The sequence below is a fragment of the Microcaecilia unicolor genome, chromosome 6 (assembly GCF_901765095.1).
Source record: "Microcaecilia unicolor chromosome 6, aMicUni1.1, whole genome shotgun sequence".
Taxonomy (NCBI): domain Eukaryota; kingdom Metazoa; phylum Chordata; class Amphibia; order Gymnophiona; family Siphonopidae; genus Microcaecilia; species Microcaecilia unicolor.
In genome coordinates, this window is record NC_044036.1 from 51,522,612 (window position 1) to 51,543,851 (window position 21,240).

Genomic DNA, 21,240 nt, shown 5'->3' on the forward strand with positions numbered 1-21,240 from the left:
CATCAGTTGATGTACCCTATTCCTCCAGTACCAGTGAGAAGGAGGCATGTCCAGCACCCAATGACCAAGGATACACTTTTTCCCCACCATGCATGCTTTACTCAAAAACAATTGGTCCCCTCGTGTGTCCACCCCCCACCGTCCAGGAATACCTAACAACATTCTGTCAAATGTGATGACTATTGGATGATCTAGAACTCCACTAAGATATCTACCCAATCCCCACCAGAAGCCCTTAATGTATCTACATTGCCATAGGCAGTGTGTTAGTGTAGCTCCACCCTGCTTACACTTGAGGCAGGCATCAGTAGTGGTTACTTTTGCAAGAAAAGCTCTTCTAGGGGAAAAGTAGGCTCTATAAAGGATTCTATACTGACATTCTTGCATTTCTGCACTGTGGACCACCCTCGTTATTCCCAACAACAATTGCCTTATAAGCTTCTCAGGAATTTGGCACTGTGCTTCAACGCTCCATTTGTCCGCCACCTCTAGTACCCGCCTCTCCGGACGCCCTTTCTCTATCTCTTTACAGAACCAGGATACTGAGGTCTGTCCCAGTGCATCTCCCTCTAGAAAGTCCTTAAGCTGCCTCCCAAATCGAGGGAACAGACCTTCTTTGGGCAGACTACGCACGTAATGTGACAATTGTCGATAAGCCAACATCGCCGCCATTCCCCCTGAACATCGTTGCTGAAAGTCCATCCAAGAGATCAAGGTGCCATCCTCCTGCATGACACTCTCTAACAATTCCACTCCTTGTTCCTGCAATCTACGGAACACTGCATTATCTCTCCCAGGCGGGAACTCATCATTCCCTGCCAACGGCAGTAATATACTAGTGGTGGGATCCTGGCCCCATCGTTGCAACAAATCCCTCCACACATGCCAAAGAGGCCCCAACAATAAACTATCTCTGAGTCTTCCAGGCAGTTTCCCTTTCTTTGGGACATGTAATAAGTAATTCAAATGCCATGGATGGAAGTGCGCTCGTTCCATCCCCACGTCCGTATAAGCAGATGTGCCCATAATCCAGTCTCGCAGATGCCTCAAAAGACATGCCTGATTATACACCCTCATATCTGGGAGTCCTAACCCCCCCTTACTCCGGTGCCCCACTAAATATTGCCATTTCATCTTCGATTTCCTACCTGCCCAACAGAATTTTCCCACTAACCTCCGAAGCGCCACCACATCACGGTTCAACAATCTTAATGGCAGAGCCTGCATAACAAATAGCCAACGTGGAAACACTATCATGCGGAATAGTTGTATCCGTCCCATCAAAGACAAAGGAAGCATCGACCATCGAGCTAGTTGATCTTTAGTCTCTTTCAACAACTTAGTTATATTTAGTTCGTAGATCCGCCTCGTGTCCATTGGAAGCTGTATTCCCAGGTATCTAAAAGATCCCTGCGCCCATCTCAAGGGGAAACTGTCTGCCCATTCTCGCTTAAGCTCAGCATTGCTAGTTAACGCTTCTGACTTTTGAAGATTGAGCCGAAACCCTGAGAAATTCCCATATTCCTCTAAACTTTCCATGAGAAATGGCAAAGAGTGCCTAGGCTCTGTAAGTAACACCAAGAGATCATCAGCAAATGCAGCTGTCTTAAAGTTATAGTCCCGCACCCTCACTCCTCGAATGTCTCCATTGTTTTGGATCTCTCTCATTAAAGGGTCTAACGCCAAGATAAAAAGAAGTGGTGAGAGTGGACAACCCTGCCTCGTGCCCCTCCTAATTGGAAACCATTCAGATCTCATGCCATTCACAAATATCTGCGCTTTCGGGTCCGTGTATAGCACTTTGACCGCCTGCGCAAAAGGGCCCCTTATGCCATATGCCGTCAACACTTCAAACAAATAGGTCCAATCCACGCGGTCGAACGCTTTCTCCGCGTCAAAACTCACCAACAATGCTGGGACCTGTTCCATTCGTACCCTTTCTAGTGCCACCCAAATTCTCCTCATATTCTTGGCTATCACCCTCCCACAGGTAAAACCTACCTGAGAGTCCATGATCAGTGATGGTAAATATCTCGCTAAGCGGTTCGCCAATATCTTTGCTAGATATTTTAACTCTGCATTCAACAGAGAAATTGGCCTGTATGAGTCAGGTCGATCTGCTGGCTTACCTGGCTTTGGCAGCACACTAATCTGTGCTCTATTTAAGTGCGCCGGCAGCTGCCCCTGTCGTATGGCCACATTAAACACCTCTGTAAGGACCGGGCTGATTTCAATATTAAGCATTTTATAGAATTCATTCCTCATGCCATCCGGCCCCGGCGCTTTCCCTAACTTACTCCATTTAATCACTAGCTCTACCTCCTCGACAGCTATTGGTGCATTCAACACTTCTACCTCCTCTTCAGATACTTGTGGCAGATCCATGCTGCTGAGATAAGCCTCGCTAGGCCGTACTAGGTCCTCCTGTTGCGTATATAAGTTGCTGAAAAAATCTCCCAATATTCCCACTATGCCTGTATCACTATGCACCCGTTCTCCTGTATCAGCCCTCATTGTAAGTATTTTTTTAACCCCCAGCTTTCTATTGGCCATCCTCGCCAGGAATCTCCCACTTTTATTAGCGAATCTATACAGCTGATATTTGTAATATATATTCGCTTTCTGCATCCTCTCCTGCAATAGTTCATTTAAGGCTTGCTGCGCCTCCAGCAACTGTTTTCTAATTCTCGGATTATGATCCTGGCTATACCTCTTCCTTAAAGCTATCACCCGCCTTTCCAATTGAAGCACCTCTCTGTTCCGAGCCCTCCTCCGGAAGGCGAGATAAGAGATGGTTTCCCCCCGCAGAACCGTTTTTGCCGTCTCCCAAAAAAGAACTGGATCCTCCCTATGCTGGTCGTTATTAATACTATAGTCTCTCCATTTCTCTACCAAATAAAGTATATATTGGTTATCCCTATATAAATGAGCTGGGAAACGCCATGTCCCCATTGCCCCCTTCTCCTCTTCTATCCGAACTCGCAGTCTTACCCAAGCATGATCTGAGACCATTATTGGACCTATCTGAATTTCCTCCACTTTGGTCAGTAACTCTCGCGTAGTCAGTATATAATCTATTCTGGACAGTGTATTATGAGCTCTGGAGAGGTGTGTATAGTCCTTTTCTATCGGATGCAAAGTTCTCCATACATCCACCAACTCCAAAGTGTCACTCAACCTAACAAGGCCCCTCTCCTTCCTGGCCAATTCCTTCCCTGTTGGTTTAGATCTATCCCACACTGGATCCATGACATCGTTCATATCCCCTCCCACCACCATTGGTATATCTCCCATCTCTAGAATTTTCCTAGTAAGTTGTGCAAAAAATTGTTTATCATAATTGTTGGGAGCATAAATATTACAGAGTTGAAGTGGTTGTCTTTCCACTATCACTGAGGCTAGGACATACCTCCCACCAGGATCCGCTACCACCCCTTTCACCTTCACATTAAGATTTTTCCTAATTAAGATCACCACTCCTCCCTTTTTCCCCTCTGCAGGCGCATCATATAGTTCACCCACCCACCAAGTTTTCAGCTTCATATGCTCTTCCCTCGTGAGATGTGTTTCTTGCAAAAATGCTATAGACACCTTATTGTCATTCAACGCCTTTAAGATTTTTTGTCTCTTAACTGGGGAGTGTATACCCCCTACATTCCATGTCATTATCTGTATTGAAGTCATGTCACTCCTCTCGCAGTACTTAGGCTTTCCACCAACTGACTTCTAGTCTGCTTTGTATACCAAGAGAGTGTCCCAGCCCCCACCCTCTCAGCCTGTCGCTCCCCATTCCGCACTTTCCCTCGGACTCCCCACATCTTCATACTCAAAGTTCTTACTGTAACACAACATGCAAACAGAACCTCCCTCCCCCCCCGCCTCCCATACCACCCTCCCCCCTCCCTTCCCGCCCAACCCTCCCCACCCCTCCCCCTCCCCCTCCCCCCTCTTATCCCCTTTCTCATTCCCCTTATGCCTCTAGGCACGACTTCCTGTTTTACCAAGGCTAGGGTGCCTATCTTATCATTGATGACCACTACCTGTCACTCTGTCCTCTGCAACAGTATGATCACCAAGACTCTACTTTGTGTGTGAAGTCCACTGTAGGAGACCAAATTCATCAGGGGCCAGCTGGATTATATCCATGTCTCTCGCCTCTTAGAACCTTCACTGTCTATGTTCCAAAGTTGAAATTCTCCTCTTCTGACAAAAGCTGTCACCAGTAAGTGGTTAAACACCCACCACTAATGCGTGATTAGTATGCTGCTTCTCTCAAGTTGAAGAATCTCCATAGCCGCTTTCTTTACTCTACATGTCTTTGCTTCCACTTGTAACTGGGAAGACTTCAAATGTATTTATACTCCTTCCCCAGCAGCCATAAAGTACCCAAAGCAAGACTCCCTCGCACTTCAGGCAACCTCTCCGCTCTTTGATTGTTCAGCTGCCCCTGCACCAGCGAAGCACCCAAATCTTGCTTTCTTTTCCACTGCAACTTTAACTTTTATAACTTTTATAACAACAAACTTAGCGAACTTTGCCCATACCAGCCATCTGATCACCATGGGAGCCTGCCACTCACCATAGGCCCACTTCGTGCTCTCATTCGCCATGTCCCTTGGCCAGCATCGTGTCCACATATGTAGTCGCCTCCTCTACCTTTTCAAAAAACACCGCTTTCCCATTGTCGAGCAGTTTAAGTTTCGCTGGGTACAAAAGACTAAATCGGTACTTTAACCCAAAGAGTTTAGAACATAGTGGCGCGAAGCTTTTCCTCGCCGCTGACACTGTGGTGGAGTAATCCTGGAAACATAAAATTTTGTTCCCTTTATATTCCAAATGTTTACCTGCACGCAGCTCTTGCAAGATGAGTGACTTGTGTGCATAATTAAGGATTCGGCAGATTACTACTCTCGGTCTTCCCATATCATCTCTCCTCTGGCCAAGCCTATGTGCCCGTTCTATGCGCAGTGTGGTCTCCAGCTCCTCATTTCCCAGCGCTTCTGGCAGCCATTTTTCAAGAAAATTGCAGAGGGACCGCTCAGGCAGCAGTTCTGGCAGCCCCACGAGGCGGAGGTTGTTCCTCCTGGACCGATTTTCCAAATCTTCCAGCTTCCCCTCCACCGCCGTAAGGCGCGCCTGTAATCGTGGCTGCTCTTCCTCCACTTTGCGAATGTCATCCTCTGCCTGCCCTACTCGCTGCTGTACCGCCTGTAGCTCATTAAACAACTTGGTATGCTGCTCAGTCATTCCGTCCAGTTTTTCTAGAATCAATTGCAGCTTGACCCCCACCGCTTGCTCAACTGCCGCCCTCACCTCTTCTGAGAGTTCTGCTGCCCATGGCGAGCTTGGTGATGGCGACGGTGGCGCGGCCCTATCCGCCATTTTGTGATCCGCGGCGCGGGTCTTGTCTTTGGACTCCTTACGAGCTTGCTTGGATGCCATCCGCCGCGTCTCCTTCTCCCCCCGCTTAAGATGATGCCGAACACTTTCTCTCTCTGTCTTTGCACTCCGTGACAGGTTTAAGGTTTTACGAGCGCTGATTTTTGAAGGCACCCCGGAGCAGCTCCGTTCTGCGTCTTCACTGCTCCATGCCTCCACCGGAACCTCTAATTCCATTTTTTACGCACGTTCGATATTTTTTATTTTCCAACGTGCAGCATGAACCAAGTGGTAATTGGCAGTGTACGTGCACTGACAATTACTGCCCGGTTAAAGAGTGAGACCTTACCGCTAAGTCAAAGGGTGGCGGTAAGGTCTCAGACCCAAAATGGACACGCACCAATTTTTAATTTTCCCGCACGTCCATTTTCAGTCCAAAAAAGAGGCCATTTTCACAGGCGTGCGGAAAAATAGATCTGCGCGCGTCCAACACACGCACCTATACTATTACAGACCATTTTTCAACGCACCTTAGTAAAAGGACCCCTTAGTGAGCTATGCACCTAAATCCCAATCAGTGGCAATTAGTACCAATAACTGCTTGTTAACATCCAATTATCAGAGCTGAATGTGCAGCGCTGCGTATGCTTTGTAGCGCTATAGAAATGCTAAATAGTAGTAGTAGTAGTAGTAGTAGCTGAATGGCTCATTGACCATTTGAATTGTGTGTGCAAATAATATGCTCAAGTTGAGCAGATTTTTCAGCCCAACAGCCACATTGCTGGCCTGGTCTGGAACATCCATTCTGGATGTCAGAAGGGTAGACCATGTCAATTCCAGTTTAAAATATTCATGAATGGATACAGATCTTTTAACTTTTATAATTGATTACCACTACATAAAAACACGGAAAATAAATATAAATAAAATAAGCTAAAAATGAGAAAAGATACAAAAACATTTTAGGAAGAAAATAGTTGTTTTCTTTAAATATTCAATGATATTAATCTCCAACCATTTCCATTACCCTTCTAATTTGTTGCATGATCTGTGTATTCCTTGTTTTTATAAATCAAAAAGGTGTTAATATAGTTATGCAACATCCAGAGCACAGAACCCTCCCCCCCCCCTCAGTAAGAACAGATTTCATAACCCCCAGTGACATTAGAAAAATTCAAAGCCATGTTAAAATCTAAACTGAAGGAGCATTTTACACTGTGAAAAATCCTCTTGTGCTGAAAACTGAAAATAATTCTAATAACCATCCATGTTTGGACATGTACAGGAAGGGCTGAAACACTATGAGGCTCATTTTCAAAACACTTAGGGGCCCCTTTCACAAAGGCGCGATGAAAAATAGCCTGCGGTAGTGTAGATGCGTGTTTTGGGCGCGCGCAGAATCGTTTTTCAGTGCACCTGTAAAAAAATGCCTTTTTAAAATTTTTGCCAAAAATGGACGTGTGTCAAAATGAAAATTGCCGCGTGTCCATTTTGGGTCTAAGATCTTACCGTCAGCCACTGACCTAGCGGTAAAGTCTTACATGGTAACCGGGCGGTAATGGTCTACACGGGTAAAATGCCGATTACTGCCCGTGCGCCAGAAAAATATTTTCCGGCGCGCGTAGTGGATGCATGTAGCAATTGACGTGCGTCGGCAGCTTCGTAAAAGGGCTTCTTAGACTTACAAACTTCTATAGGATACTATGGAACTTTGTAAGTCAAAGTGCTTTGAAAATATGGCTTCATGTATACTAAATAATTATTCTAATATTAATAACTCAAAAACAGCTTGCAAACTATATAATCAAACTTACCTTATTGCTCGTCCGAAAGAAGAAAACACAGGGCAGACTGGGATATCAGCAGGTTTCCTAAAAGCCCAGTAATAGGAAGCAAAGGCACCAGCCAGGGTACACTGACCCAGAGCAATGGCAAAGTTTACCAGCCAGAGGAACACAAAAGCATTGCAGATTTGAAAGACGAAGATGTATCTGTGATACAGGCTTTCCCCACCATAAAAGGCAAAAGTACATTGCGCACCCGGACACACCTTGGTCACATTGGTGGTATTAAAAGTCTGTACAAAAAAAAAAAAAAAAGGATGAAGAATGTGTTTTCTAACTTATCGCCCATTTATTCAGTGCTTATCAAATAACAGGCACTGCTCAGTACTACCTTCTCTCCAGCCTGTTGTAACTGGCGTAACATTTTGATCATGCAATTGAATAAATCCAATCTGTTATAACATGGCACTATCTGATCATCTTAAACAAGGACCTTTTGATAAAGCTTTGTTGGCTATTAAAGCAATTGCTATATTCATTCTTTGTAATTTCATGTACATATTCACTGCCTGCTTTTACTGACTGGTGAGAAAGGATGCCAAGACTCACCGTGGGGCTGCAAGTCAGGTTTGCATATTTGCAGAGAGTCTGGTTAGCCATCACTTTATACACAGGTTCCCCTGAGGTAGCGAGGAAACTGAATGACTCGTGTTAAGGAAGCAAAATCATAGTAAAAAGATAACTCTCTCCTTGGTCATTTATATAAAAAATAAACCACACAATTTTCTAAGCCCATAAATGATAAATTCTTACTCCTACCATCTGATATTTGCGAAGCGAGACAAAACACGTGGAAAGAAATGGCCAGCTCTAAAGGATACACAGCTGTCACAGCCCAGTAGGAAATACAAATTGTAATGAGAATGAAGGTGACAATAGGATAGAACAAAGTAGACATGATGTATCCTATAGCCCTGGAAAGAAAACATAGAAGGCAATAATAAATCATGTACCCAAAGTTACCAGACATCTCAACTGAAGACTGGTTTCTCTATTACTAGCCGTTGAGCCCGTAAAAACAGGCTAGTAAAGCAAGGGGGGGGGGGTTTGAAAGCCCCCCCCCCGGATAGGTCGCCGCCGCCCCTCCCCCCCCCCGGAGTCCCCTCCGCCACCCCTCCACCCGGGCCGGGTACGTGGCTTCAGTATTCAAACCGCCGGAACACAGCACACAGCTCATCTGAGCTGCCGTCGGCCTTCCTTCGTTCTTCTCTGCGTGTGTTCCACCCTCGTGTGATGTAACGTCGGTGAGGGCGGGACACAGGCAGGTAAGGAAGGCCAACGGCAGCTCAGATGAGCTGTGTGCTGCGTTCCGGCGGTTTGAATAGTGAAGCCAGGTACCCGGGCCGGGTGGGTGGCGGTGGCGACTCCAGGTGGGTGGGGGGAGCGGTAGCGGCAACCCTGGGGGGGGGGGGGGGGGAGCGGTGGCGACGACGGTTCCCTCACTTGCAGGTGCGCAGGTTCCCTCTCTGTCACGCTCCCGTCATCATGTATTGACGCGGGGGTGTGACAGAGAGGGTCTCTACTGCGCATTTGCGAGTGAGTACGCCTCTTGCCATTTATATGTTTGATAGGCAACCAATTATTGCAAATACAAGGGCCCTTTTACTAAGAAGCGTAGGCGCCAACATGCGCTCAATGCGTGCCAAATTGGCGTTACTGCCTGGTTACCACGTGACCCTTGCACGAATTTCAATTTTGGCGCGCGTTCGCTATGCGCGTCTGAAAAATGTTTTATTTTCTGACGCATGGCAGCTACGCGCGTAGACCATTACCGCTAGGTCAATGGCTTGCGGTAACGTCTCAGACCCAAAATGGATGCGCGGCAATTTTCATTTTGCCACACGTCCATTTTCGGCAAAAAATTTAAAAAGGCATTTTTTTTGTAGGTGCGCTAAAAACTAATTCTGCGTGCGCCCAAAACACGCGTCTACACTACCGCAGGCCAGTTTTCAGCTTAGTAAAAGGACCCCACAGTGCTAGGCATTCTTGCCCTACAGGTCAGGTTGAAGACCTTTCCCAAATGTTATATCAAGAAAAAATATTTTGGTAGCAAGACATTCTTAAATCTCCCCACTTTCCTTTTCTTTGCCTTTGAACTGAGGTAACTGGGAAATCTGGGCTGAGATGCATAGCTTGGGAATAGTGCTTAATATCGCATTAGCTATGAAGGCTCCAATTAACGTTCTCATCTCTTCTGCATTTTTAAAACTATGCCTGTAACGTAGAGTATGTTATTTATTAAAGGGTTAAGTATCGATCAGTTATAAAGGCCTTGGTATTCTCAGGCCTTAATACTGTAATACTGTCTTTCTGGGTCTTCCTGGATGTTACAAAGAGTGCAGAACACTGTTGCACATTTAATCAAAGGCTGCCATTACTTCTTATTATTAACAAATCTAATTGATTACCAATAATTAGGGGAATAGTTAGTAACATACATTAAGGAGTAACTCACAATATTAAATAGAAAAAACCCAAGCTGCATAATGATGAGATGGAAAGCAGGTTACTTTTTACCGCGGCTTAGTAAAAGGACCCTTGAGTTACTGCAGGTTATGACTCCTTTGTTAAACTAAGCAACAGTAAAATGCCATATTTTACCCTAGCTTCATAACGTCCCTCCTTAGCATGTAAAATTGAAGGTACTGGTTTTAATGTTCAGTGTGGCACATGGACAGACACCAGAATATTTGTAGAAAATGGGGAAAAGGAGTGCCGTAGCGAGGGCAGCTGACACCCGGGGCGGGTCGCAGCTGCGCACCCTCCCTCCGGGTGCAGTACGGCGCACCCTCCCCGAAGCGCGTACCTACATCGGAAAGCGGCGAGGGACGGGCGGGAGGGCCGATCTGCCCCGACTGCACGTTGCTGGGAGCTGCGTCGGCTCCGCTGGTTCCCTGCTCTCTCTGCCCCTCCGCCCCCCCCCCTTCCTATGCCACTGGGGAAAAGGCACATGCCAGGTTACATCCTCCACTCCGCTGAAAGGCACCTGTTGGCTATGCCATCATGCTGTCAAGCCAGGTTATCAGCTACATTGGCATGGGCTTTACAGTGGCAGGCTCAGGCATGTGGAATAGCTTGCCTCTGGAGGTAAGGGACAAACAGGGCCGGTCTTAAGGCGAGGCGACCGAGGCGGCCGCATAGGGCCCCGCGCTCAGTGGGGCCCCGCCCGCCTCAGATCGCCCCGCCCGCCCGAGCTCCAGTCCGTCCTTCCGTCCTCCCTCCCAACGAATCCGATGCGCGACGGCGGCGTGGTGGGGGCGGTCCGCCCCCCCCCCGATGTCAGCGGGTGGGGGGGGGGGTGCGCCGAGTCGCTGCTCTCCTGTCACTCCTGCCTTTAAAAACGCAATTTGGAAGCGCCGAAGACAGTGACAGGCAGCGCCTCGCGTCTTCCCGCCCTGCTACTAAAATCTGTTCGACGTCATTGGGCCTTCCCACATTGAGTCCCGCCCTCCTCTGAGGTAACTTCCAATTACCGCGAGGGCGGGCGGGACTCAATGTGGGGAAGGCCCGAAGGACGTCGAACAGATTTTTAGTAGCAGGGCAGACCGAGGTGCTGCCTGTCACTGTCTCTTTGACGCTTCCAAACTGTTTTTTTAAAGGCAGTGAGGGTGGTGGGCGGCAGAATGGAGCTCAGCTGGTGGGGGGGGAGGGACTCAGATGTGAGAAGGGTGGGGGTTCTCAAATGGGGGGAGGTGGAGAGGGGGATCACGGATGGGAGAAGGGGGTGGGGAGGGGGTTCTTGGATGGGAGAAGGGGACGGGTGGGAAGGGGACTGGGGTTCTTGAATGGGATAAGGGGACTGAGGTGAGAGGGGTATTCACGGATGGGAGAAGGGGGTGGGGAGGGGGTTATTGGATGGTTGAAGGGAACTGGGGTTGGGGAGGGGATCACGGATGGGAGAAGGGGGTGGGGAGGGGGTTATTGGATGGTTGAAGGGGACTGGGGTTGGGGAGGGGGTCACGGATGGGAGAAGAGGACAGGTGGGGGGGGGACTGGGGTTCTTGAATGGATAAGGGGACTGAGGTGGGAGGGGTATTGACGGATGGGAGAAGGGGTGGGGAGGGGGTTATTGGATGGTTGAAGGGGACTGGGGTTGGGGAGGGGGTCCCGGATGGGAGAAGAGGACAGGTGGGGAGGGGACTGGGGTTCTTGAATGGGATAAGGGGACTGAGGTGGGAGGGGTATTGACGGATGGGAGAAGGGGTGGGGAGGGGGTTATTGGATGGTTGAAGGGGACTGGGGTTGGGGAGGGGGTCACGGATGGGAGAAGAGGACAGGTGGGGAGGGGACTGGGGTTCTTGAATGGGATAAGGGGACTGAGGTGGGAGGGGTATTCACGGATGGGAGAAGGGGGTGGAAAGGGGATTATTGGATGGTTGAAGGGGACTGGGGTTGGGGAGGGGATTCTCAGATGGGAGAAGAGGACAGGTGGGGAGGGGACTGGAGTTCTTGAATGGGATAAGGGGACTGAGGTGGGAGGGGTATTCATGGATGGGAGAAGGGGTGGAGGGGGGTTCTTGGATGGTTGAAGGGGACTGGGGTTGGGGAGGGGATCACGGATGGGAGAAGGGGGCGGGGAGGGGGTTCTTGGATGGTTGAAGGGGACGGGTGGGGAGGGGACTGGGGTTCTTGGATGGGAGAAGGGGACTGTCCCTGGGGTCTGAGAAGGGGCCATATGGGGCCTGGGGCTGGTGGGAAAATGGGGCATGCGTGGGTCAGGTGGGAGAATGGTTCTGAAAAGGGGGCCCTAATACAAGGCATGTGGATGAAGGGGGCTGGAACTGGGGGCTGAAAAGGAGGGAAGGTGGGATAAGGGGGCTAGCACTGGGACTGGAGGCTGAAACTGGGGACTGGGGGCTGAAAAGGGGACAGGGAGAAGTGGCTGGGGGGCTGAAGCTCGGGACTGGTGGGGTAGTGGGGCTGGAACTGGGGGCTGAAAAAAAGGGGCGGAGAGAGGGGCAGATCCTGGATGGGGGAGCGAGAGGGAGGGCAAACCCTGGATGGATGGCAGAGGGAGGGCAAATGGTGGATTGAAGGGGCAGAGAGAGAGAGGGCAGACAGTGGATGGAAGGGATAGAAAGGGGAGAGAGAGGGCAGACAGGGGCAGATGGTGGATGGATCATGGAAGGGGCAGAGATAGAGGGCAGATGTGGATGGAAGGCGCAGGGAGAGAGGGCAGACATTGGATGGAGGGAACAGCAGAGAGGGCAGACACTGGATGGCAGAGAGAGACCGAAGACAGATGCTGGATGGAAGGAAGACAGTGAAAAGAAGATGAGGAAAGGAGAAACCTGAGACAACAAACTGTAAATAAAATATATATTTTTATTTTTTTGCTTTAGAATAAAGTAGTATTGTAGATGTGTTAATAAATGTTTATAATATAGAACATGTAAACAAGGTAATCTTTTGATTGGACTAATTTTAATACATTTTGTCTAACTTTCGGAGAACAAAACCCCCTTCCTCAGGTCAGGATAGGATATTGTAACAGTACTATACTATATTGACCTGAGGAAGGATGTTTTGGCCTCTGAAAGCTAAGTCTATTAGTCCAATAAAATGGTATTATTTTATTTTCTATATTTGTTTTATTTCTATTTGTTAATTTGTAAAGTGGTGATTGGTACTTGTTAGTTTTTTTTCAAATTTACATCTGCTGTCTTTATATTTTGCACAGTACTGGGGGACATTTTCTGTTTCTGTGGTGTTGCATTGTATGCAGAGTCTGGCATCTTGGGGGTTCAGTTTAATTTTTGTCTAAATAGAAAGTTTTAATATTACTACTTATTCTATAGTGGATTAGGGTGTATCTGTGTTTGTGAAAAAGGCATGGCTTTCACTTGGCATTGACTGTGCAGGATCGACGACGATCTGTACTATTCTGTCTGGTTTCATTTTACAATAGGTGAATTGATGCTCTAGTGCTCACTGTAGTGTTTTAAGATGTTTTCCTTTTCTTTGTGTGATTTAGTAGAAATGACTGCTTAAGGTATGGTAGAATTGCTCTATAGGTCCTGAGTGTTTTGTATTCTCAGCATACATAGTACTGGATTTTGGAGGGGGATGTTAAAAAATGACTGGGAGGGAGGGAGGGAGGGGGGCCTTGGAGCTGGGAGGGAGGCCCTGGAGCTGGGGGCCATGGAGCTCGGAGGGAGCGGTCTGGGAGCTTGGAGGGAGGGGTGGCCGGCCCTGGAGCTAGGGAGGGGGCGGGGCTAGGGGCGGAGCTAGGGGGTGGAGCCCCATCAAATTGGTCTGCATAGGGCCCCGCACTTGCTAAGACCGGCCCTGGGGACAAAGCTGCCTTTCCTTTCAGAAAAAAAAAATCTGAAAGCAGTACTGTTCACTGAGGCTTTTCCCTCTTGAACAGCTCAGTGACTGGGAAGGCTGAGGGTGGACAGTGAGATGGGGGAGCCGGGTGAGTTTTTAGTATACGAAGATTTTTACTTTTATGTCGGTAAGATTGGATATTAAATTATATTTTGTTACCATCTTGAATGGTTTATGGTTTATTATACGTTATGTTGATTTGCTGTAATCTACTGAAAGAATTGTCTCTTGGATCAGCAGCCTATAAATTTCTGTGACTTAAATAAAATAGTGAATATCTGTTAACTTGAAAAATTGGCCCATAATTAATACCACAGTAATTAGCACTTCCAGAAATAAAATACAGACAGACTGCAGGTTTAAATATGTATTTCCAAACAATCTGTCCCATTAACCCTTATTTATGCTTTAAAAAAAAAAAAAACATAATAGCCGAGTATAACATTATTGCAATTCAACAGGATCGGTACAGCTCCACATATTTTATTTTTGCTAATGACAGTTGAGAAAAAACTGAGGGCAGAAAGAGAAAATAATGTACTCCAAAATTGCTGTGTATCAAAGCAGTAGTAACAGATCTTATGCTCTTAGTTTACAGTCTGAGGAAGGTCAGAAACTGAAAAAACTAAGGGCCCCTTTTACTAAGCCACGTAGGCGCCTGAGTGCGCTGAACATGCACCAAATTGGAGTTACCGCCTGGTTACCACGCGGCCCTTGAGGTAATTTCAATTTTGGCGCATGTCTGCTACGCGTCTGAAGAATATTTTTTTATTTTCGGGTGAGCGTAACGGACGCACGCCAAGTGACATTTAACGCGTGTAGGTCATTACCGCTAGGTCTATGGCTGGCGGTAAGGTCTCAGACCCAAAATGAAAGCGTGGCAATTTTGATTTTGCCACACGTCCATTCCCCCTCCCTCCCTTTTTTACAGGTGCACTAAAAAATGGATCGGCGTGCGCCCAAAACCCGCGCCCACACTGCCGCAAGCCATTTTTCTGTGCACCTTTGTAAAAAGGCCCCTAAGAAAGAAACATGATCTAATCTAATCTATGAAATAAGTGCAGCTGTCACCCAGAGCAGCATTCTTGTCTGTCAAATGATGGCCTGTCACAGACCCACCAGATTGAATGATGGAATCAGTAGTGCTTTTCCACCAGGTCACATTAGGTTGCTAACCTGATTAACTGGTTAATGAAACTCAAATTTTCAGGATATATTCTAGAATGGTTTAGGACAGCGTTTCCCCAAACAGTGTGCAGCAGTGAACACTCTGGGGTGTCGCACAAACTCCTGACCTCTCTCCTGCCTGAACCGTTACTGCAGACAGCAGCGGCAGAAAAAACAAAACAAAAAAACTAAGCGCAAGGCAGCAGCAGCCTTCAAGCATTCAGTTCTGCCAGTCCTCTACCCCCCAGAACTGGAAGTTGACATCAGTGGGGGCAGAGGACCAGCAGATCTGACAGCCCTGCATTTTTTTTTTGTCAAGGCCAATGGGACAGAGAGCAGACAGCCTTCAGGACGCGCAGAGGCGTCTGCCAAGGAGCTTGGATGAAAACAGGAGATGGGATGAAGTCAAAAAGTTGAGGCCACTGTTTCCCTTCCCATTCCAAACAAAGCAAGCAAACCTATGAGCTGCAGCATCCAAGTTGCCATTCTTTACTTTTGGTAGCGTTTTTTAAAAATGTAATCTGGCTTATATTTTTAAACATGCTGGCTTGTGCATCATACAGATGTACAAAGAGGAAATATAATAAGGGAATAACTTTTCATAGGTAGAATAGCAATTCCTTATAAATCGTAATCAGTGTGTCATTTGGAGGGGCTGGTTATAGCGACACCCTAGCACTGATATACTTGTGAAGATAAAAAGATGGAAGTGGAAACCTGTGGCCGGGGGGGGGGGGGGGGGGGGGTGCTGCAAAAAACTGCTCGGACACAAAGGGTGCCATGAACTGAAAAAGTTTGGGAACTACTGGTTTAGGGGTTTTCTCAGAAACAGAAACCAGTGTGTTAAAAAGAACAACACCTTTTCTAACTGTTGGAATCCGGATTACAGAGTGCCTTAGGGCTCTCCATTATCATCAGTTTTATTTAATATTTTTAAGAGCTCTTTGGGCCATTTTTTTTAGAGTCATCTCAACATTATCTTCTTATGTAGACAACATCTTTATTTTAGTACCTTTGGGCTCAAAGGGTGTTAATGCTCATAAATTAATCTTGGATTGTATTCAAGAGTACATCATTGGGCATCTTGAAATTTGCTGAAGCTTAACACCAAAACTAAGCTATTGTAGTTTAGCAACTCCTTGAGTGATATCCCTAAGTCTATTACTCTAAGATCTGTAGTACGGATTAGTTATGAGACCTCTTCTAGGGCTTCAGCATCCATATTAAACTCTCAAATTGTCAATGGAGCGTCAGGTAAACAATTTGAGTAAGAACATTTTTTTTAAATTGCGTCAGTTGAGAGTGATTAGATCCCTTGTCTTCCCCTGAATGTTTTACTGGTTCAGGCAATAATTTTATCTCAAATAGATTATTGTAGCTCTCTTTATGCGGGTGTGCATGTAAAACTAACAGGCTACAAACATTTGCAAAACTCTGTAGCAAAACTAACATACAAAAGTGGGAAATTTGATCAAATAACCCCTTTGTTAAGAGTTCTGCATTGGCTACCAGTTGGCGTTTAAGGTTGCATGTCTAGTATTTATAATCATTAATGGTTGTTGTCCTCTTGGCTCATATTCAGCTATTAACTTTCCCTGTGGCCTGTTCTGCTTTCTGTATTTTTTTTTTTACATTTGTACCCCGCGCTCACTCATGGCAGGCTCAATGCGGCTTACATACAGGTACTTATTTGTACCTGGGGCAATGGAGGGTTAAGTGACTTGCCCAGAGTCACAAGGAGCTGCCTGTGCCTGAAGTGGGAATCAAACTCAGTTCCTCAGTTCCCCAGGACCAAAGTCCACCACTCTAACCACTAGGCCACTCCTCCTAAGACTAGGTTTTCCAATTGTTAAAGGAGTTCATTTCAAACGCTTTCATAAAAGCTCCTTTAATTATCAATCAAGTTAAATCTGGAATTCTCTTCCAGTTCAAATTCAAAGCGTACCCAATTATTCGCAATTTCAGAGAGCATTAAAGACCTACCTTTTTAGCAAATATTTTGAATTTGTTTAGCAAGTATTTTGTTGTAGCTGACTTTGTAACCCACTTTGATATAAATGCCAAGAATAGAAAAGAATAGAACCTGTATTTTATCTATTGACACACTGAATCTACATATTTCATCACCAAAACTCAGGAGAAAAAACAAAAGGAGGGACATGGCGCAGTAGGTTTCCTTCACTTTAGGAGATGAGTTCAAACCTATTAGTGGCCACAGAAAGGCAAACAGTGGCCACAGTTTGATGCATAACATACAATGGTGTGTATTACTATCTCACTGTTCATGCCCTGGCATGACTGGAGATCTCTGATCAGGAGCCATGCGTGGCTGAAATAACTGCTTTGAGAGAGGGCAAAATATCAGAAGGCTGTAGAAAAACTTGATTTGGGGGGGTTGGTGGGAGCGGAAGAAGGAAGATCATGCAACTTATCTTCAAGCAGAAGTTTGAGCTGAAAGCCACTTAATTCATGTGTTAAAATGAAGCAACCTTCTGAAATCGTAGGAGCAATGCAATCAAATAGTCTCTTTTTCTCCATGTAGAGCAGGTGTACAGTCTTAGCATGTGCCATAAGTGCATAAAATTACAGGATTTAAGAAACAATTATGAAACAAATCAGTAGTTGCCAGCACTTAATAAAAGGCTTTAGGTTTAATGTTGAATCCAAAGACAGCCAACAGTCAAAAAATTGGCTTCTAACCAAGTTAACTACAGATTTTAAGTGGATTATTGCTATTCTAAATTGCATTTTATAAATAACTGTTCAGCTGAACAACTGCTGTAAAATGAGGCTCTTCTTAAATCACTAGCAGCTCAGTTCCTGTCATTCACAACACAACATGATCCTGTAGGGTCATAAACAATTACCTGCAATACTTTCCTTTGTGCACTCTGCATCAGTAGGACAGTGCCACCTTCAGGCTGCCACTATGCAGAGCTCTCAGCATAACTATTTCAGAGGCCGATGCTCAAAGGTTCGCAGTAGACACAAATCACTCTAACTCGAAATTAGCACAAAAAAATTGCTACAGCATGCTCAATCTAATGAGCATGCAAGTTAATGCCACGTTAAAAATCGCAGCAGAAATCTGTGGCTCAGCACTGAATATCAACTTTCCTGTCATTACCTGAATGGTGATTGGCTCTGGCACTGACAGGAAAGTTGGCATTAAAAAAAAATAAAAACAAAACACAGTATACAAAAGTAGAGGCTGAAAAAGGATGAATACAACACTTGAGATGTTGTCCAACAATCCTTTATTGATGCCGATATGAAGGGACCCAACACGGTCCGTGTTTTGGCGTATATCAACACCTACATCAGGGGTCTAATTACTAACTCTATAAATAGAAAAAACATTAAAAAAAAAACAATAAAACATCTAAAATACATATATCAATAGAACCAACTGAACAAATAAATAATGACCAAATACCAATAAATAATTAAAAATAATCACTGCTAAGTAATTTGACATAAAACCATTAAAAAATACATTAAAAACAAATATATGGTAAATGCTGATGTTGTAAGTTTGAATTCTGGCTGGTCCTTGCTTCCCAAATATTTATTTATTCCCTTTATCAGTTAAGACTTCAGCATTCACCACATATGAATTATTTACATTCATTCTTTTCATTACTTACAACATCAGCATTTACCATATATATGTTTTTAATGTATTTTTTTTTATAGTTTTATGCCAAAAGTACATTCGTGAAGAAAGAGGGAGAAGTACTCCCTCCTCCTGTGAGCGCTGCCTTCAAAATGATGGCATCCTGCCCTGCCTACTGCATCACAAAGGTACGGGGGGGGGGGGGCACTAGGCCACCAGGGTGGGTGGGGGTGGTGCCTACTGGGCCATCATGGAAACTGCTTTGAACAGGGGGATGGGTCTGGAGGTCCACTGGCCTTGCCGGACAGGGCTCCCCACTCCTCCCCAAACTCTAATGCCAGCTCCAAGAGCCAGCAAGCTAATACACATGCTCACCAGCTCTGATCATCTGGTGAAGGCAAATCCGAGCACTAATCTGGTGCTAATGGCCTATAGCACCTGTGCCTTTGATCATTAGCCCATCAGAGAGCAAGACACAGCTGATGGAAAGTTACTATGCACTACAGAGAAAAGGGGATATAGCAAGAGTGCATCACACATCCACTCCTTCAGAAGAGGAAAAGTAGAAGCAGAATTAGGGGTAGATGCACTAAAATAAACGAGCCAGTAATGTGGGTTTTAAACTGGTTCTAGCCAGTTTAACGTGCAAGTAGTAAACCAGGACATGCACAAAAGGGCATTGTCCTGTCACGGTAGCAGCTAACGAAAACGGAATGCAGATGAGCAAATTAGTATTAAAATGTGTATAATTCGTAGTCTAATGAGATGCACTACCGTTTTCCGATCCCCTTACCGTGGAAAACCTAATGGGAGGTCTGCACCTCTCGTTGGGGCTGCTGTGAGGGAATCGGAAGGGGGGGGGGGGGGAAACGTCCAAGTGCTCGTCAGGGTCATCCTTCTAAAGTGCCTAACATGGACGTCCTTCACTGAAACCAAAAAAAAAAAAAGGACGATTCTGGCGAGCACTTGGACGTTCTCCCCCAGATTTTTTTTTTGTGATGGGTGTCCTTCTCGGCTGGTGCTGCGCAGAAGGCCTGCTGTGAGAGAATCAGTGACAGGAAGCTCTGCCTTTTTTCTCACAGCTGAAATCTGCAGCCCCAAGCAGCTTGGGGAGAGGGGGAGATGAAAAAAGCCATTTGCTCAGGATCCTAATTTAAATGCCTGTTAGCCACAAACTATGGGCAAATGGTATGTTAAAGCCAGTGGCGTAGGGAGGGGGGGCAGTGAGGCGGTCCGCCCCGTGTGCACGCCGCTGGGGGGGTGGTTCACTGCTTTCTCTGCCCCGGAACAGGTTACTTTCTGTTCCGGGGCAGAGAGAGCAGGGAACCAGCGGAGCCGACGCAGCTCCCAGCGACGTGCACTCGGGGCGGAGCGGCCCTCCCACCCGCCCTCTTTGGTAAGAATGCGCTACGGGGTGGGGGGGGAGTGTGCTCGTGTGCCGAGGGGGGGTGTGCAGCGGCGAACCGCCCCGGGTGTCAGCCGCCCTCGCTAAGGCACTGGTTAAAGCCTTTGCTACTAGAGGCTAACTTTAGGCAAGATCTGACACATTTGGGAGGATGGGAGAGCAGGAAGCCTTGCACAGCAATACACTTCATTAAAGCAAAGGGAGCAGAATTGGGAGTCGGCGGAAAACAGCTCCCTCCCGCTAATACTGCTTTTCGGCCTCCTGCAGCTTAATAGTTCGGCTCAGGACTGCCACAATCCTGAGTTCCTGCTCCCAAAACGAGAAATGGCGTGCACCGGTGCCCGCACTAGCTCATGAACCGATCCCTGGAAGACCAGGTGCCTTCTGGCTCCGATCCCGGATTAGAGGCTCGATCTCTCCCTTTACAGCAGCCGCTGACAGGCTGAGTTCTGAGCAGCCGAGACTGGATCACACACGGAGGGAGGGAGCAAGCCAGGACACCGGGGACAGAAGGAAGGGCCAAAAGTACACAGTGGCACGAGAAAGTTACTTTATATCCTGGTTTCTGTGTCTGCACTATATGAGAAATTAGAGGCATTGCAAAATTAATTGGATTTGTGTTCTTTGAAGCTAACCATTTCAAGATGATATGCTTAAAAAGTGCATTTTTAGAGAACAGAAGAGGAACTTCAGTAAAAGAAAACTCCCTGAGGCTGAGCTGTCAGTTGGGCACCGAGGCAAAGAAAACTGATGACTTTACTTCTCATTGAAACCAGGAAGAGAAGCTGTGAGAGAAACTCCAGAGAGCCCAGAAAATAAACATGGAAATCCAATACGCATTTTCCCCACCCCACGGCCTCTCAGCCAATCACAGCGCGTTTAGCTGACACCAGTGACAGCTAAACACGCTGTGATTGGCTGAGAGAGACCTGGAGGCGGGAGCTGTGCCTAAGGAGGGCTTCGCACTCTCCACAACAGAAGATAAGAGAACATCGGAAGTGTGAGAAGTCTCTACCTTTCGGGCAGCCTGATGAGTTTGAAAGAAAAGCCCGTCCTGCTCGTCATGGATGTCCTTTTCCTTTTGTTGTGTTTTGAGTGAAGGACATCCTTGGCATGCGCAGAGCAGCCAGCATAATGCTTGGCTGCTCTGCGCATGCTCAGCTGGCTGACTGGCTTGGAAGGAAATCCCATGCAAATGAGCCAGCAGCGACCAGCTAATTTGCATATGACTTCCTTGATGCATGCCCGTTTCTTACCGATTCGCTAAGGAATCAGTAAGGGAAGGGCTTTAACGTTTTGGTTAGTGCATCTACCCCTTAGTGTGTAAAAAGATAAAATAAGAAACACCACCAAAAAGGTATGGTAAAGCGATGGTGGTCGAACTTAAAAGACTTAAGAGGGGAAATATTCCCAGCGGTCAACATTCGGGACCTATACACAAACACCAGCGTCCTAAAAACTGCAAAAACCTCCCAGTTCTGAAAATGCCAAAGATAATC

General features: G+C 46.6%; 1 protein-coding gene across 3 annotated transcripts in view; it reads right to left on the reverse strand.

The window, feature by feature from the left end:
• SLC44A5 (solute carrier family 44 member 5) overlaps positions 1-21,240 on the reverse strand; it is a 313,926-nt gene that overhangs the window by 33,187 nt on the left and 259,499 nt on the right. For all 3 annotated transcript variants that reach the window (XM_030205807.1, XM_030205808.1, XM_030205806.1), the window contains exons 13-15: positions 8,045-8,137; positions 7,773-7,860; positions 7,194-7,456 (exon numbers count right to left, since the gene is read on the reverse strand). In XM_030205807.1, the coding sequence (XP_030061667.1) occupies positions 7,194-7,456; positions 7,773-7,860; positions 8,045-8,137 (444 nt within the window). The remainder of the gene's footprint in view (positions 1-7,193; positions 7,457-7,772; positions 7,861-8,044; positions 8,138-21,240) is intronic.